Source organism: Fundulus heteroclitus, chromosome 6, assembly GCF_011125445.2.
Source record: "Fundulus heteroclitus isolate FHET01 chromosome 6, MU-UCD_Fhet_4.1, whole genome shotgun sequence".
Taxonomy (NCBI): Eukaryota; Metazoa; Chordata; class Actinopteri; order Cyprinodontiformes; family Fundulidae; genus Fundulus; species Fundulus heteroclitus.
The window spans coordinates 30,479,549-30,498,949 of NC_046366.1; the positions used below are offsets into that span (position 1 = coordinate 30,479,549).

The 19,401-nt window shown below is 40.8% G+C and overlaps 1 protein-coding gene across 2 annotated transcripts in view; it reads left to right on the top strand.

Moving 5' to 3' along the window:
* LOC105916730 (nectin-4) overlaps positions 1-19,354 on the top strand; it is a 43,941-nt gene extending 24,587 nt beyond the window's left edge. Inside the window, exons 5-11 of one of the 2 annotated variants that reach the window (XM_012851327.3) lie at positions 2,669-2,786; positions 9,100-9,251; positions 11,452-11,608; positions 12,455-12,530; positions 12,801-12,851; positions 15,860-16,051; positions 17,262-19,354. In XM_012851327.3, the coding sequence (XP_012706781.2) occupies positions 2,669-2,786; positions 9,100-9,251; positions 11,452-11,608; positions 12,455-12,530; positions 12,801-12,851; positions 15,860-16,051; positions 17,262-17,573 (1,058 nt within the window). In that variant the 3' untranslated portion in view covers positions 17,574-19,354. The remainder of the gene's footprint in view (positions 1-2,668; positions 2,787-9,099; positions 9,252-11,451; positions 11,609-12,454; positions 12,531-12,800; positions 12,852-15,859; positions 16,052-17,261) is intronic. The other variant, XM_036138587.1, reaches the window with a different exon arrangement.
* The last annotated feature ends 47 nt before the right edge of the window (positions 19,355-19,401 follow it).

Consider the following 19,401-nt stretch of genomic DNA (forward strand, 5'->3'; position numbering starts at 1 on the left):
TGACTCATAAACTTGACGTCTTTGGAGGTTCCAACCCTGAATAATCAAATATTAGTGTGGACTGGGAAAAATAAAATACAATATATAAAATGTATGATAAAATAAAATGTATAAATAAACAAACAAGTGTCCAGCTTTCCCTAAACCTGTTTCCAAACAAAGACTTTTCAGACCAGTGCCTTTTTACGCCCGTATCTAATAGTAAAAAAAATTTGCCCGAAGGAGGCCTTGGCAGGTAGACCAGGGAATCTCACCTGAAAATTGACAGAAAGATCCCAAAGCTCACTATTCCAACTCTAACGCCCCTACGGAGACGTACCAGACGGAGCCGCCTTTATAGCCCACAGCGGCAGAGCTACTGACGTCAGTCCTTCTGGGTGACATCACAATATCTTTTGAGCAAATACCAATACTTATTCAAAATTCAAATGCAGTGCACACATTAAACATGAGGGGAGTGCCACACAGACGGTTTTAGACAAAAAGCAGGATTTCAACAAATGCTCTTTAATTTGTCCAAGTGATGACAGGGACGTGTAGACAGCACTATAAGGCATCCATGTATAAAGTTTACTAGCAAAAAAAAGTCAATTTGAGGATGTGTTACCCTTTAAAAGTAGAATGCTTTAGAGAAAATCTGGTTACTGGCAATATTAGATTATGTCACAGTATATACACCTCAAATACCACAGCATTATGATTTAGGTTACGCCGCTAACACTTTGCATTCCTGATTGGATGAAAGATAGTTAGATCTCAGCCCCACTTGTATAATCAAGTGGAGGAATTTGGACTCACTCTTCTTAGAACAATTATTTTAACCCGAATGTATTGGAGCGTTTTTGAGCATTAATGGTCTGTTTTACTAGGTCCCCTTTAAAAAAAAACAAAAAAACAATTTAAACCATTTAGAGGTGTTATTGCTGGTGTGATTCATTGTCCTGCTAAATAACCCGCAGGCTCTTGAGCTTCAGATCGCAAACTGATGGCTGAACGTTTTGCTTCAGGAGTTTATCATAATTTTTGGTTCCATTGGTAATATTCAGGTCATGTGGAAGCAAAGCATCCCTGGCCATCACACTACCACCACTGTGTGTTGAGTGTCATAATTTCCTTCTTCTTACATGGTGCCAATGTTATGCAAACGGTTTCCAAAAACATCCACCTTTGTCTCATCTGAATATTTTCACAAAGGTTTAGTGGATCATAAAGATGGTTTTGGTGGAAATATAAGACAGGCCTTTGTTTAACCAGCAGTGGTTTTGGTTTCAGGCCTCTCCCATGGATGCCATGTGTGCCTAGTCTCTCTTATTCTTAAGTCATAAACACTGAGCCGAGAGAGGTGAGGCCCACAGTGCTTTCGATGCCGTTCTTGGTTGTTTTGTGACGTCCCAGATGAGTCGTCAATGCACTATTGGAATAATGTTGGTAGACCTGCTTCTCTTGAAGCAGCTCCGTGTAAGTTTTAACCCAATTATTAGCTTAATTTGAGATCTATTAAATAAGTTTTCAATGCAAGCTGCCCTTCTCAAAAACCTGCCTATGTAACCTGAGAGGTGTGGAACTTGGTCTGAATGACGAGCTAGAGCGTTGCTTTACGAACGTTTGAGCTCCCCTTAAACAGGAGAGCTAACCTCACATGCTACTACTGTTTTTCCCATCCTCGAGTTAAAGTTTGTCATGGTCATTATTAGAAAATACAGTAAATATAGTTCAGAGTTCCTGCAGGCTTTCATAATCAGATGATTGAGCCTGTCGTCCCATCCTTCTCTTCCACGGCTCCTGGAGCTCCCCCTCCCTCTCCCTCTCCCCCTGGCTCTACCTCGTCCCCTCCCTCTATGTTTCAATTGGAGACTGAGTATATTTCAAAGGAATAAATGTGGCCTTGTCTTTACAAGTAACTCAATGTTACACGTTGCTGCTTTAGGGTTAAACTCTGTGGACTTCCAAACATTCCCAGTGTGGTATGCTATATGGCTTTGCTATCCTTTCCAGACTGAATTATGCCCTTACTTTATTTCTAGATTGGGGTATTTTTATTACTTCTTGATATCTTTTGGTCTAAATTATGTCATCAGGCAAGTTCTATTTAATTGTTTGTTTTGATTCCTCAGTTAAGTTGGGAAGCGGGGAGATTGGGGGCAGCTCGCTAGAATCAAAATCACAACCTGCAAATTTTCAGGTAGTTGCCCAGTTCAAACCCTTTAACACAAATATTTGTAAATTATATCGGCAGATAAAGTGATCAACCATGAATGCATTTTGCTGAAAGTTTTAAAAAAAAGTGACACAGAGCCCCCGTTGTTTTAGGTTAGACCTTATTTATGCTTCTAAATCATTAAATGAGACCCCACCTCTATTTTGACCTGTCCGGGATTTAAACTTTGTACCAAAGGTACACAAGATCTGGGTTGTTTGTGTTTTTAAAATTCATTACTTTTGTTTTCGTTATTATTATTTTGACTTGGATGTTGCCGCACCAGATTTTTTTCCACACTCCTTTGCCTATGAATCTTTTAGATGTGGTTAAAAATAAGTTTGACTTCACTCATTTGCTAATGCAATTGTACCGTTGGACACTTTTAATAAACAAGACGACGTCAACTTGCTGTTTGCTGTATCAGATGGGAGGGTGTTACGTGTTTACTTACACCTCTGTTTGTTTCAGACCCCCCAGATCCCATCATCTCCAGTCCAACCAGCCACTGGTATGTCGGCTTGGAGAACGCAGAGCTGCTGTGCGAAGGCAGGGGCAACCCCGAACCTCAGAGCGTCATCTGGAAACGGTACCGTCATCATATCATGCAAACCTACACTTTAAATCTGTCAATTACACGTTCATTTAGCTCACGGTGCATCTAAATTGCTCTTTACATGCGGCTGGAATGCGACCGAAAACACTCATGAGACACGGATTGCACACTGGCAGCAAAACAAAAGCGTTTGCACTTGATTTTAAAGTGGGACGCCGTTTTCTGGTCGATTCGCTGCTAAAAATCAAAAGCTGTGGTGTCGAGTTGCGAAAAGTGAAGTGAGACATTCTCGGGGAAGGAGCCTGTTTCACAAGAGGGATGGAACCAGCGACATGAGGAAGAGCAGGAGACGTACACTAAGCACTTAATCACAGAGCAATGCTTTAAATATCACTCTAATGTCTGGTAAAAACACAGGGTCTGTGCTTTAATTAGAGACACCGTACCAGCCATTACATCTCTGCGTGTGCACATAGTCTTTGAATGCTGGGTGGAAAATCTTTAAACAGGAGACAACCCTTAGATGTTAAATAAGAATTACATAAGAGATGAGATACTAACGTCCCAACTTGTCTATCAGTAATCAGATATAACAATATTATCAATCTGCTTAGGTAACCAGTGCAGGAAAAGGTCTGCCACACCCCACCTTTAAGATCTAATCCGATTTCTTCCCAGGAAAGAAAATATGGCCTTGTTTAGGAGGAAGTTGGTCCAAAATGTTAAAAGCTGACAGGAAATTGGAGAATATGACTAATTGTGTGTTATCGCAGGAAACTGGCAATACTTAAACACCAACTACAGTCTGACAAAAAGGGGCACGGTTGAAATGTTTTTTAAACAAACACAAAAAATACAATTAAAATACATTAATGCTAATGCTGGTAACATTTAGAACTAAAATAAATTAATAAAGTGCAAACATGGAAACAAGAAACGGATCGCTTAAAGTGCCAAAGAATAAAATCAGGGAACTCCTGGGAGGAGAGATGTGCTGTGCTGTGCTGTGTTTTGACCTCTTCTACTATTTCCATCTGGGTTTTTCAAAGAACTCTTCCAGAACCTTTTTTTGGTGGTCCATCTCAACCAAAGAAGCCAAGGTCCATTTATTTTGGTACAATTGTATCGTTTACTTTTGCTTGCTGTCATCTCAATACTAGTGCGATGGTGGAGAGAGTCAATATGAGCGTTTAGCAAATCGGCTTCAGTGCAGATTCAGGTTGGGGTAGCGTTGTCCGGATGTCAGTGGTTGCGACACACCAGACGATACGTACCTAAGAACGGCACAAAAAAGCCGCAACTATTTTAAAAAAAAGGGGTATCTGCTGTGGAATTTAACAGTAAAATGTTATGAAACATAAATTACCGTGGCTAATAACGTCAAGAGTTTTATATTGTACCAAACATCCTTATTGCATTGCAAAAAAGGGAACTAAAATGAAGTAAAATTTTCTTCAAAAGTAGTGCATTTTTTTACTTGATTTGAGCAGGCAAATAAGATTTTTGCACTTAAAGTAGGAACAATTCATCTCCGTAATAATTTTTCAAGTGCAGAATATCTAATTATCTTATTTTAGGCGTAGAACTACTAATCCCATTGGCAAATAGTCTTATTTACCTGCTTCAAATCAATGAAAAATACACTAATTTCTAGAAAATTTTACTTACTTTTAGTTCCCTTTTTGCAGTGTGTACTCTGTCTCGTAGAGCCATCTACTAAATGTAGGGTCAGCTAACCATTTTGTGTTAAATTTACTATTTTTGATGCTTACATCACGGCTCGCAGAAGGCTAACCTGACTCATGCCAGACGTATGTTGCTCCGTCTAGCTTCACTCACATCCATCTGGGACACCGCCATAGGAATTGCCTTTATTGAAGGCTGGGCCTTATCAAAAATTCTTGCATATGATTGGATAAGCCACTTGTCTGTCATCTTTATCGACGTGCTATTTCAACCACTCACACCGAAGCTAACCCGTGACGCTGTGAGAGCAACGCAGGGGAAAAAAACAAAAAAACATTAATTTTTTTTATATGTGTTTGCGGCTCTAGTGGCACGCGTTTTATTGACAGTGAGCTGACAGGAAGAGGGGGGAAGACAGGCGGCAAAGCGCCGCGGGTCGGAGTCGATCCCGGGCCGACCGCGTCGAGGACTAAAGGCCTCCTAACATGGTTCGTGCTAACCGCTCCGGGGCGCGTCCGCGTCCCGGAAAACAAAACTTGCCAAATCCGGTCGGGAGAAGGGCGAAAACATGGTTTCCACCAACAAAAGCCTTCAGAGGCGTTCTCTGATGTTCTTTTAATGAAACAATATTAGGTAGATTGAACAACACAGAAGAAATAGCAGCATCAATGTTAACGCTTGCTTCCTCGATGCGAGCCGCCATTGCTGTCAAAACAGTCTCACGTCATGGTCGCTTCTCCACTACGTCACATCTATGAAACTGCAGCCCTGCGTCCTGATTGGCTAGACAATAAAATTGGTTGGAGATGTCCCAGATGGATGTGAGTGGAGCTAGGCGGTGCGACATGCGTCTGGCATGAGTCAGGTTAGCAGAAGGCTGCTCTGACAACAACGGTAAAGTCTGGAGGCCCACAACTGGTAGCAACCTGGGTTCACATCCAGGTTTGCATGTTCTCTCTGTGCATGTGTGTGTTCTCTCCGGGTACTCCAGCTTCCTCCCACAGTCCAAAAACATGACTAATTACTACCTAAGTAAATTGCCCTTAGGTGTGAGGGTGTGTGCGCGGAGGTTTGTCATGTGTTGCCCTGTGATGGACCGGCAACCTGTCAAGGGCGTGCCCCTCGTCTATGGCTAGAGATTTTTTTTCTGCAAGTTTCAGTGAATGAAATTTACATGTAGGGTACCACAATCAAAATTCCTGTTTTCTGGTCAAACCTCATTAAGTATGCACTTTCTTATGACCAAAGCGCTATTATTGGTCAATAAGACAAAAAACATTTTGCTTTTTAATTGTCCAAGCATGCGATATTTCATTTCTGTTCCAGTTCCAGGGACATAAACTTCCTTATTATCCTTGAGGTTTTCTTTCCCTATGAAGTCTCATGTCCCATTTTCTCTATTGTAGAATGGCATAACCACACGATAAAGGACAATAGGGATGCGTAGTCATGGTGTTCAGTGTCTGGTTTATTCTGCACATTTTGCTGAGAATTTTTGCAAAACACAAAAACTTGAAAGGTTTTTATCTACACAGTCCTTTAGGTTTCTTTTGTCATTCCCTAAAAATTAGTGATTCAGGCTTTACCCGAAGCTTTCGTGATAAAAATCCTACGTTTCTGACTTAATCTGTGTAAAACTGTAACTGTCTAACTGAGGCTCTTTGTTTAGCAGAAGCAGGATGTTTGTTCATGTCGCTAATCTTTCGTTTTGGAATGAGGAATGGTGGCCTTTTTGTGACCTTTTTCTTACTTTATCACACGCCACCGGGTTTACGGAAACTTTAGAGTTTGTGTTTTTTGTTATTGTTAGACAACGACATGAACTCAGAGACATTATAAAGTCAGACAGACATGTTCCACCTTACCTGTATTCAGTTATATCAGTTGGGGATAAATGAGCCCCAGCAAAGCTGTAGAGAGGTTCCTTTGGTTGTAGGAGGGACAGCAAGAAGGAAAGCTAAGATAATTAATTAGCTATAACTTTACAATCAGAATCGGCTTTAATCACCAAGTTGGTTCATAGGACAAATAATTTAACTCTGGTTTTGCTTTGCTCTCAATGAAGACATTTAGTGCAAATCAGCAAAAAAAGGAAGATACTATTTTATTCTCATAAATAAATGCATGTTTCCATAAAAGAAGAAGACCTGGTGAACATTGCTTATTGTGTTCTGTCAGCTAAACCTGCTGGGTAAAGTTAAGTGTTGTTACTGTGATAGATTTTCTGAAGAAAACAGAAAAGTTACAAGTTTGGGATTTTCCTAGGCCTTCAGAGATTTGTGTATCCAAAGACCAGACAATCTCTCTGACTTGTCAGATGAATGGTCGAACAATTAACTCCAAAAACTTGATCTTAATCTGTTTTTTTATTATTATATTTGTCTGCAAACAGATGATGAAAAAAAATCTGAAACTTATTTTGAAATTAATCTGAAACATCAAAGTGTGCAAAAGCAGAGTAGGTGCATTGTATCAAGATGGTGTATATATATACTTTTATGTATTTCAGTAAGTTATTTTTCATTTATCTACAGCTGTTTGTTAAAAAAATCTGCCTCTGAGAGATTTGGGATAAAGCTTTGATCCAGAGATGCTTTTTATAATTACTTTATGAAAAGACAAACGTATTGAGATAAATATCTTATGTCAGCATTCAGCCAAAAATGTATCAAGATATCATTTTTTGTCCATATCGCCCAGCCCTAGTCCTCATTGTTATCACTGGAAAACACTGGGATTGTTAGGGAAAAAAATCCTCATTTATAAGATGAACAAATAATAGGCATGGATTATAAATGCAGTTTTCTAGGTTGTGTACACATAAATATGCAGTTATTTTTTTAATGACTGCCCAGAATGCATTCATGCAGGTCACTTGGGACGCAGATGACATAAAATCCAGACAGTAGACCAACAACATTTTGGAAGTTTTCTTTAGTCATGGACTGAGTGACCCCAACCAATAATATGGATCAGATCTGAACATTCCTAAATTGTGTTTTCTGATTGCAATTGTGTCTTTTTCACCATCCGATCCAAACATGCACACTATGACTTCTAATTGTTGTTGAGCTTAAACTGGAACTACTGCGAAAGAAAAACAATCTTGGGAAATGTTGATTCAAATGTGTCTCAAACTTGGCTGTCTGGCTTTGCAAGTCTGCAGCGTAACGCCTTCAGTCGCCTCCCTTTTTTCTTTTGTTTTGCATTGTCGAACATTTCTTCCTTTTACGAAAACACTTTGGTTACACGGAATCCAAAACTCGGGCTGCAGTGTTTCACTTGGTGCCTGGAAAAATAAAGACTTTTGCAAATTTTGATTATTAGGGCAGTTTTACAAAATATAAAATACTGATCTGCTGCTCCGTTAAAGGAATTTCACCTTTGCAAGACAGCCATCTATCCATTTTCTATTCCCGCTTAATCCTGGCAGATTTGCAGCAGGGGGGTCAATGAGCAGGAGGCGGCGTACATCCTGGACAAGTTGCCTCCCCGTCATAAAGACTGACAACCATTCCTGCACGCACTCACGCATACGGAAGATTGAGTGTGAGCTTTAACCTAACACTCATGGTTTTATTGCTGTGGGAGGAGAACAGATCATCCTCAGAAACTCACACATGCAAGTGTAGAACATGCAAACTCCACAAAGAGAGCCTACAGTGAAGTTTTAATGCAGCAGCATCTTCTTGTTGCAAGGCAAAAGCCGCTCCACTGGTGGCCTGTAATGCAAAACAGAGTTATGGAATGGCTTTCGAGGCGCATGCAGTGATATTTAACCCAGAAAGTTTAACAGCTTCACAGTTTTTGATCCTTATTGTGAAGGTGCTGCTAGGAACGTTGCGTGTCCCGTAAGTTACGCTCCGTCGACCGTTTTGGTTTCACTTGCTGAGGCGCACCATCGTAAACTCTGACCCCGAAAGTCCTGCTGTAGTAATAATTCCTTGATAAAGTAAGTGAACTATGTGAGTCTAGATCCCAGATTAGGATGTCATAAGCTGCTGCTGAGGGTAGATTGTTCATCTGTTTATCTTTTTGAATCACCTTCACCGTCTCAGATAAAATAAAATCCTTGCGTGACTTCATCATAAAAAGGGTTCAGGGAAGCTAGGTGGGGCTCTGAGGGACGAAACATGAGCCCGCTCCAGTTCTAGGGGGGGTAAAGCGGCGGGTTAAATAGCCGCTGCAGAACGGAGAAACCAACCCAGCAACCTGAACCGTCTCAGTGGACCTGATCAGAAACTGGCGCTCCATTATGTGCCCAGCGAAGCCTCTATAGCTGCCCAGTATCCGCTGTACTTACAGCCACCAAAGCTGGTGTTTATTTAGGCTGGATGACTGGGCAGCAGGTCTGGTGCATGTAAATTAATAGTTTCGCTCTAGCCCTACAGTAAGCCTTTGTGCTGTTTATTTAGAATTATGTCTTCCGTGATATAAACCAACCTTGTTGCACTTTTAAACTGTTGCTTAACATTTCTAAGAACCGGATGGCATGCTTTGCTCTGTGCCTCTGTTTTCATTTTCCAATGTGAGTCACAACTTTTTTTTTTTTTTTTATATTTCTTTTTAATTTCAAGCCTTGAGTCATGCAATCTCTATGGGTAACCTCGTGCTGACATGCGAATTAACGTAAAAAATTATTTTCTTATGTTATCTTCAGGAAAGGAGGAGTTCTGCCGGACGGGGTTGCTGTTGTTGGAGATAAACTCTTATTCGGACGGGCCGTCCAGCTCAATGACAGCGGGACCTATGAGTGCACGGTCAAGAACACTGTGGGGTCTGAAAAAACATACTATACGTTGGCAATATCAGGTAAGATTTGGGCATCTCTCTAGTTTGTTTTAGTTTGAAATAAAAAGGCAGCAACATTTTATAATGCCCTCCTACTGTGGACTTGTGTGAGTAGGCTGCCCCCTTGTGGTTAATCTGAAGTCTGTGCAAATACTGCTGCAAACAGGACAAAAAGCTTTTCACATTTATACGTAGGGCAGGACGATATAGAGGGAAAAAAAGTATATTTATAAAATAGAAATGACTGTAATATTAACCTACATGGCTAGAATGCAAAAGGAAGGAAAACTGTTATTCTATTAAACTTTTTATTGACCCTTTTTTTATCATCGATTTATGTCTATCAATCGATATATATTGTTATTGAATTATCGTCCAGCTCTATTTATACAGATTAATCTCATGAAACACCTTGTTTAATTTTCAGGAGAGGCGTTTTTCTAGCAAACATGCAAGATTGTAATAAAACACACATTAGCCAATACAATGCATTAAATTAACTGAAAATATAAAACAAGACGGTTTCCAAATTATTTTTGCAAATATTCAATTCAGTTGAATTCAATTTTATTTATATAGCGTCAATACATGATACATGTCATCTCAAGGCACTTTTCAAAGTCAAATTCAATCAGATCCTCCAGATTGGTCAGAAAGTTTCCTCTCTAAGGAAACCCGGCAGGTTGCATCAAGTCTCTCCAAGCAGCATTCACTCCTCCTGAAAGAGCGCAGAGCCACAGTGGACAGTCGTCTGCATTGTTGATGGCTTTGCAGCAATCCCTCATACTGCGCATGCATGAAGCGACAGTGGAGAGGAAAACTCCCCTTTAACAGGAAGGAAAAACCTCCAGCAGAACCAGAACCAGGCTCAGTATGAACGCTCATCTACCTCGACCCACTGGGGCTTAGAGAAGACAGAGCAGAGACACAGAAAACACAGAAGCTCACATTGATCCATAAAAATAAAAATCTAATAGTGTGGCAAGCGTATGTATTAAACCCTTATTTATCCGAATACCTGGTACAGAAATCTCCGAAAGACTAAGCAGAGCTTACCTATGGAAACATTAATTTCAGCATGAATGGGCCTGAGAGGTGTGTTGGAGAACAAAAGTAAACAAATGGCATTATGAACGCAGCAGATGGGCAAGATAAAGTTGAAGGGATGTTAAAAGCCAATATTTTTTAAAAGGTTACAAGGTTTTATATAAATTATAAAGCAATGTCCCAAGATTTTAACATCTCATAGAGCACTGTTTAATCCATCATCCGAGGGAGAAAGGGAAGAGGGCAGCATTGTGTTACAGGGAAGATGGTTGGAGCTAAATACAGGGCAACCCTGGTAGAAAACATGTTCAAGGCAAAACAAAACAAAACCTTAGGCTGGTGAGGAGGATAACATTCCAGCAGGACAAAACCCCAAACTTACAGTCAGAGCTACAATAAGGTGTTTAGATCAAATTATGTTGGATAATAAATAAACAGAGAATTTGTTCACAGATTAACTAAGTTAAGGATTAATTGTGCCTCTAGAAAGCATTGTCTCTGGGAGGCTGAATTCAAATGTGTGCCACACTTTTCAGATTTTTTACTAGCAATACATTTTAAATCCATGAATCATTTATTTTCCTCTTCATGATTATGCGCTATCTTGTTAGTCTATCACAAGTGCGCCCATATCCAGGCCACCTGAGTCACTAGCCTGCAACGTTTGGTTGCTTCCCTGCTCCAGCACAGCCGAATCAAATTACCAGCTTGTTACCAGACCTCTGCAGAGCTGATTGAGCTGCCGATGAGGGAATTCCTCCATTTAAATCAGCTGTGTTGCAGAGGGGAGAGTCACCTGATAGATGCCAGATAGTATCTCTGGAGGACTTGCACTTCAGCTCCTACAATGCCAATAAAACACATTTGATTTTGTCGGTCTAACATGACAATATGGAGAAGATTACTATTAATACTTTTGCCACTGTGTCATGATTTAGTTGCCCATTACATTGCCTGGCCAAAAAAAGTTGCCGTATGGATTTAACAAAGCAAATAGGTACGAACCTCCCATTGGATAATTACTGAATGGGCGATACAGATGGCAGCAAGTTATTTAACCCCAACTATTTTAAACAGGAGGATTAAAAAACATATGACACTGTTTTGTCAATATGAATCTGCAAAGTTTTTGAGAGCGAGATTAATCAGAAGTCTTTTTATCTTCCCCTGCCAGAGAAATCTCATGTTCCACTTAAGGACAACCTGCTGCTGATCATCATCGGTACATCAGCCGGGGTTCTGGTTCTGGTGCTGGTCATTGTGTTCCTGGTCGTCAGACGGCGCAATCGAAGAGCAACCAAAAGGCTGGAGACGGAGCTCCGACGGACAAGGTGAGCTTTACCGGGTTTGCCTTACCAGAGTGAGAAACTAATGGTAATCTCTGTGATGAGAGATTGTTAAATCACAAGTCTGCCCAAAAAGTGGATCAGACGGCTGCAGCTGATCCAGAACGCTGCTTCCTGCATCCTCACTAAGACTAAGAAAGTAGAGAACATCACCCCAGTTCTAAAGTCCTTACACTGGCTCCCTGTATCTCAGAGAATAGACTTTAAAATCCTTCTGTTAGTCTATAAATCCCTGAATGGCTTAGCACCTAAATACATCACAGACTTGTTATCAGTGCATCAACCCTCCAGATCACTCAGGTCTTCTGGCTCCAGCCTGCTCTGCAGAACCAGAACCAGAACCAGACATGGAGAAGCAGCATTTAGTTCCTATGCTCCACTTATCTGGAACAAACTTCCAGAAAACTGTAAAAGTCTGGAAAGCCCGAGTTCCTTTAAATCAACATTAAAAACACATTTGTTTAGGATTGCCTTCAACTGTTCTAGTTAAACTGTTTTACTGAAACATCACTAGTTCAACTTTGTAGTCCAACTGTTTTTAATATTTGCTTTTAGTTTCCATTCTACCATGTTTTTTTATTTTATTTATTTCTACATTTTATTCCAACTTGCTTTTATTCTGTTTTATTTTCCTATATTTTAATCATGTAAAGCACTTTGCATTGTCTTTGTACTGAAATGTGCTATACAAATAAATTTGCCTTGCCTTGCCTAAATGTTTGGTTTGGAGCGCGTAACCTGTTCAATCAGACCACATTCTCAGACACAGTTTCTGTTTCATAAATCCTCTAAATATGCTGCTCTTGTGTTTTTGTTTTTTTTTCTTCCTAGGGATCAAATGGATTCACTCTCGAGACAAGCTTCCTTCAGGAGACTGAACTCTTACAGCTCAGTTTCCCGAATGCAGGTAAAAACACACAACGGCTTTGCCTCTGAGATCCTGGGAGCTGGAGGCAAAGATCAGGTTGGCACAACGGCTCCTGTTTGGGTGGAGCTGGCAGTAAGCCGGCAGCCATGTCTGCTGTGCAGGCCGATGATTACAGACTGCTCCAGCTTCAAACAAACGGGACACGGACATCATGGAGCTCAACCGTACCTGAGACTCTGAGTGAACTGGTTAATTTTTCTGCTCTCGTCAGTAGGGATTTACTAACCATCTCTTCTCCATGCTTTGCAGTCTGAGGATTACGCCATCGACAGCCGCGCTAAATACAGCCAAATGTCTCTGGTGAGTTTGGAAAAAGCTTGAACGGATGAAAAGAGAATAAACTGCATGTGTGCTCTACAGGTTAGCAGGATAAAACTTTATATATTAGTTTGAAATAGACTGGTTACACTTTAAAGAATACAGAAGAAAACTATAACCAGAAAGGAATGATTATCAAATCAATAGACAAACGGCTACAGATGACGATGCCAAAAGAGACTAATTTAGAGAACTGCACGGTTTAAGATATAGCAGCATTCAGGTAGATGTAATGTTGTCTCTTTTTCCTTAAAACTGGGTGACCAGAAATAGTCAATATTAGCGTCTTATGCAGTGGTTGTTTAAAACATGGTGAATGGAAGCAGCTGGAAGTCTCTCTTTTTTTCCTCAAGTTTGGTACTTTGACTTAACTACAGCAATGTAGCTGTCGAAACGTTATGAGGGCACCATCTGTCACGCCACCAAAACCATCCGCAGTTAATTTACTCAAAACTAGTTGTTTGGCAATAAAAAGTCACCTAAAGCCAATGCTATAGCTAATGATTTGCTTCAGCAGTTTTTTTTGGGTTGAATTATTGAGATCCCTGGACAGAAGATGCATAAAAATACCCATGCGAGTACTTTACCCGAGAAACTTGCTTACAAACAACTTACCATTGCCCCGACGGTCTGGCTGTTGAGCTACCTACCGCCACCATGGCATGAACTCGTATTTCTGAGCCTGTGGTTCCTTCCTGTGAAGCTAGTTTTCTTTATCGTTTAATAGTCTTGGAACAAAAAACTGTTTCAGATGTAGAAAATGTTATTGGCTGGTGAGGAGAAATCCGTCCGCTTCAGCCGACTTCTTTCAAAGTCAAAGATTGTTGGAGAAAGTATGAAAGACCAGTCCCTCCTGTTCTTTGTAGCCAATAAGTGGCCACAGAGTAACAGTTTTGAGCGTCAAAAAGACATCCAACACTTATTACTCCCAACTGGGACGCTTGTTTAGAGCGTCAGCAAAGTGTGGACAGACTGGTCTGACCCTCGTCTTTTCGTCAAATGCTCGGAAATATTTACTGTGTTAAAAGTTTTGATAACTTACATGAGATCCTCGCTAATCCTCCTCCAGGTTAAAGGCATACTATGCAACATTTTTCAGTTAATTAATGTGTTCCATACCGTTTTGGATGATTAAATGAGTCATTTCAGGTCGAACTAAGGTTTTCTCGGCCGCCCTGGTGGTCTGTGGGGGAAATACCGTACTTGCAATGGGGTACCGCGCGCGAGCTATTTTTAGAAACACAACGTCACGATGACGTCACATCACGTGGTACGCAGTGGGGCAAACTCCGGAAAGCCGCCGTTGTTTTGCTGTAAAAGAGACGTGCGTTAGCCTAGGTTTTACTCGGTAAACGACTGCTTTTTCCAAATCTAAGACCATGGTTTTTAAACATTGTTGCTATGGAACGTGCAACAGCGACTCGAGTTACGCTGATCGGCCGCATATGAAGGATGTTTTCTTCAAGACTGCCAAGGAGAAATGTGTGCGCTTGGAACACCGGGGCGGTCGGCCTACACAACAGTTCAACCCGGAAAAAGTTACCAAATTCACATACATATGTAGCAAACATTTTGTCGGAGGAAAGGGCCCAACCGAAGAACATCCTGACCCAATTCCAGCGACATCAAGTCAAGGTAAGAGTATTTTGGTGGCCGACATGTCAATAAAGTAGCGCCTGCTACCATGACAGAATATAGGCTATCCTGGTAGCAGGCGCTAACATGATAGCCTGCTACCAGGATAGCTTACTCAAAAACATTTCAAATGAGACAAACATTAAACATATACACATTCCTGGACGGTGATTGCAAACAACAACAAAAAAAAAAAACGGCCAACGCTGCCATGATCGCCGCGCAGGAAAAAAAACAACAAAGCTTACCGTTCATCAACTCGGCCCGTTTTCCAGTCTTTTTAAGCCCTCGAACCTCAAGCCATCGTTTGAGCTGAAGGTTGGTGTGTTCTTCGACAGTGCGACCAGTAAACCGTGTGCCTGGAACATCGTCTTGGGAAAGTTTAACGGCTGTAAAGTCGGTCATTTCACTGGTTCTGTTGCGCTTGTAATAGCTGGGTTATCCGTGCTTTCTCTCCTGTATGCGTTCTCTCCTGTATGCCCTACCTAAGCGGCAAAAGGGGCGTTGCTCTTGAGACGGTGACGTCACGTGCGCGGTACCGCATTGCAAGAGCCCTCGGCCCGCACACACTGGCTCAGAAGTCTCGTGCAAGACCGCGAGAGTCGGTCTTGTATTACGGCGAGAACTCCATGTGTTTTTGCCCTGCCATTCACTATATGCACGCAAAAGCAACAAAGAACCGCGTGTTAACGTCAAATAAACATGCAAGCATATCGAGTTTTTTTTTTTTTAATTATTATAATTTTTTTTTTTTTTTTGGAATGTTGGCGAGGCGCTAGCGTGGGCCGAGATAGCGCTGCAGGAAACCCTGAATGTTCATACTTTCACTGTGTTAGTCATTGTTTGTACTGCCGTTTTTTTCCACTTTTCGTTGCGTTCGCCTGTCTGCTAAGCTCAAAACAACCGCGCCTGGCTTGACGGAGAAACCAGAACAGTTGAGCATCTTTATGACAGCGCACTTTTACTTTCGCCCTCTGGGGGGAGCCTCGCTGGAAAATCAACCCCGGTTGCATAGTATACCTTTAAGTCCTTTTCTGTCTCTGTAGTGAAAGCTCGACTGATAACAGATAATAGGAAGAGCACAAACGGCGACGATGAGTTTGTTCTCCTTTGTCAACTTCCTAGCTTTATCACAGTCCTGCCGTCCTGTTGGAAAATACGTCACATAGCAGCGTCTGTCTGATTTTTCCCACTCGAGCGTCTGCCGCTTCGAATGCTCAGACGTTTTAGTCCTGGCGGCTGAAACGCGCCACAGGACCTCTTGATGCCCCTGACGCTCAGAACGCGTTCGGTGTGAACGCAGCATAAATCAGTTTTCTGTTTGCAGTGATAACTTCCACCTGCCTGTTTCGCAGGATAGAGTCAAGAGCAGCCAAACCTCCCTGGGTGGGAAGTGGGGGCCAGAAACGGTGCGCAAGGATGAATTTGGGCGTCCCGTCGTCTGGAGCGAAGACGGAGAGAGCGTGAGAAGCGCTGAGATGGGCAGAGAGAAGCAGGAGCTCAGGAAAAAGGCGGAGTCATTCAAGAAGAACAGCAACATGTCGCTGGTATGTGTCGGCACCTGAGAGATTAGGCTGAAATGTAGTTTTGTTTGTAATGCGACGGCTTGTATATCCATGCAGTTTAGTTTCATAGAGATGGAGCGGAAAGACCGAAACGGAGCCCGACAAAGAGGATTTGTCTGAGCAGATTTTTCCCACGCTTCCAACAACTTTATACATGAGACAAAAAAAAACAAAAAAAAACTGAGAAAATACAAAATGCGGTTTTAAAATAAAAATCTAATTTATTAAAGGGAAAAAGATGTCCAAAACAACCTGGGCCTATGTGAAAAGGCATTGCTTCCTAATCCTATTAACTGGTTTGGCCAACTTTAGCACCAACAGCTGCAAAAACTGCCGGTCGGTCGTTCTTCTTTCCAGAATCACTTTAACTGAGCCACATTAAAGGGTTTCAAATCTGTTTTAAAGTCATTTAAATCAGATTAAACTTCCAACATAAGCTCTGCCACTCCAAAATGTTATCTGACTTTTGATTTAGATTTATTTTCAATTTTCTATTTGCTTGCTAGGGTACTGTAATTTGCCGTCCTGCTGCATAACTGGAGTAATCTTCAGAGCCTCATTTCCATTAAGAGAGATCACACCTAAACGAGTTGCTCTAAGATGAAGCTCAGAATAGTCGGTAACATGTTCTTTTTCTGAAATGTTTTATTTCCCCCCCCCCCCCCCCTCTATCTTCCCTGCTTCTGCTTCTATCAATCTTTTTGGAGCCTCCTAATATGGATCTGGTCAGCTGGACTCTGAACACAATTAATCAAAATATTCTCAACACGAAAACTAGGAGAAGGAGAGCCCTTGCTTTCCCTCTACTCTGATGCTTTCTTTTTTAGCTCTAGTGTCAGAAACGTCAGATCAGAGACCTTAAGTTGTGGCTTTAAGAATTTAATGTATGAACAGACATGATTAAGCTTTGAATTTTAGCGATAAAGCTTGTTCCTGTGAAACTGAAGAAGTCTAGTCAAGGATTTACTTAGCTTAATGTAATGTTTTTTCTTTTGGTAATGTATGAATAGAAATTTTAAGCTTTAAAATGATACTGATCAAGCTTGTTCCAGTGAAACAATGAATTAAATAAGTTATTTTAGTTGTAGCTTTGGAAAAGTTGGACAAAACTACTTTAGATCACAAACCCTCAAGGATTTACCTTGTTTATTCCTGATTACTTTATATAAATTTTTGGTGCCTTTTCTCTCAGGACTCCGGTCTTCCTTCATCCCTGGTTCCCCTGAAGGTCCAGCCGGACGATGGCAACAGGCACAAAGAGCCTGACCTGGGCCACCTGCTGGAAGGCGACATCCCATCAAGTGGCGACTCCCCACCGGGCGACGACTCCATCTTGGAATCCTCCACGACGGAGGGATACGAGGAAGAAGATGTGAACGGTTCCGAACAGCTTTCGAAGACTCTCGGCAAAATGTTTTACACCAGAAATGGGTACCTCCGACCCATTGAGAATCGCAACGTCATTTTTCTCCCCAACAATGTTTACAAACCACAAGTTGTCTAAACCTCAGACTCTCTCATATTTTGGAAACGAGGACAGCCTGTCTGCAGTTCTCTACTGGCGGAGACTTTTGTTTTGAAAGGATTAAGTATTTAAAATGTATAAAGGACAGTTTTATTTGTGCTTTCAAACCCCTGAACCTCGAATCTTGCTTTATAATCACGGGAACCTTTTTTTTTAATATTCTGGGATATTTTTTTACGCTTTTTTCTTAAAAGAGTTGGCTTTCAAAGAAAACATGGAAGGGAAATGAGGATTCTTGCTTGAGAACATCAACGCTTCTCATTCTGCACTTGGAAATATTTTTCATATAAATTTCTGAAGGAAGAACCAGGAAGGGATTGCCACTCAAGAAATTGATAACCAACTGGACCTCTCTGCACCGTCGAAAACACAAGTTTTTCTCACCTGCTCCAACCTCAGAACCAAAACTGTGTATAAAAAGACACATAAAATCTGTGTATGTGCACCTCTGATCGTTTGCATCTCATTAAATCAGACACACACAGTATTGTAAAACCTGTATAGGTGAACATGTTACAGTTTTTTGGTGCCCAGAGCACCATTCTGTCATGGGGCAGCACCGACATTCGAGAGAGGCGGAGGGAAAAGAAAACCTGTCAGTCGCACCTCCAACAAGGTTTCTATTGCTTATTTACACATTTAGTAAATGGTTATTATAGGCAACCCCCCCTCGTGTTGCACAATGAAGGCCCTGCTGCAAAAATGGCCGTGCACTGCAAGTTGTCGATTAAACGGCTAAAGCTTAAAGGGTATTTAATTATTTATCAAGGAATCTGGAACATGTTAGATCAGGGGTGTCCAAACGTTTCATCACATCACACAAACTCTTGAGTCAAAAGTACATGAGGGTCAAAAAAAAAAGAAAAAGAAAATACAATTAAAAAAAACAACTAAAATCACCAATTTTTTTTTTTTATCTGCTCCACAAAATACAGTTTAGTCGGATTTTCTTAAGGCAAAAGTGTGTGTAAACCATTGTAGATCCAAAATAAATAAATAAAATGGTTTTGGACATTTGTCTTATTTAAAAGACGGTCGTCCAGTTTGGAAATTTGTTTTGGACACCCCTGCGTTTACACTGCTCACACTTAAACTGGATTATTCTACACAGATTAAAGAACACTGTTTTAATTTAAAGTAACACTACTTTCCCTGTGAAAATACAAAAAAAGAAAATTGAGTATTTCTCATGCTTTGTTTTGTAAAACATCAGGATATCGGTGGGATGATTAGAAACATCCGATTTTCCAACCAGCCAGTCACTGGTCAGGGCCGATCGAACGGAAGATTAATAAGCACTTAAAAAAAGCTATTACATTTGGCAACTGTTTATTCTGTTTTTGGAAATCTGTGTTAAAAAAATATTAAGAAAAATAAGAAAAATATTAACTAGTATGGATGAAATAACTGTAATAATAAATGTGTTATATATTTTAGCATAAAATTTTAAACTACATTTGTGTAAAAACAGAGATGCAATATTCCCAAGCCTATGCAGCAGTTTACAGCAGTTACTCTTACGTTAGCCTTTTTTTGTGTATATATTTTGCTAAATTTATTTGTGCTGTTTTTTTTTTTTTCTACGGGTCAAACAGTTTTTGCAGCTCTAGACAAACTTCACTCATGAAAATGTCTAATTTTCCCCTGCAGAATAAAAGCAGTGTTACTCACTGTACCATCAGTGGTCATAATGTAATCGCTCATGTTTCTATATGTGAAACACCAACAGCTACCTACAGGAACCAAAGAGGTAAAAAAAAGAAAAGAGGAACAGTGATGGAAAAATGTTTCACCTGTGGATTTTATG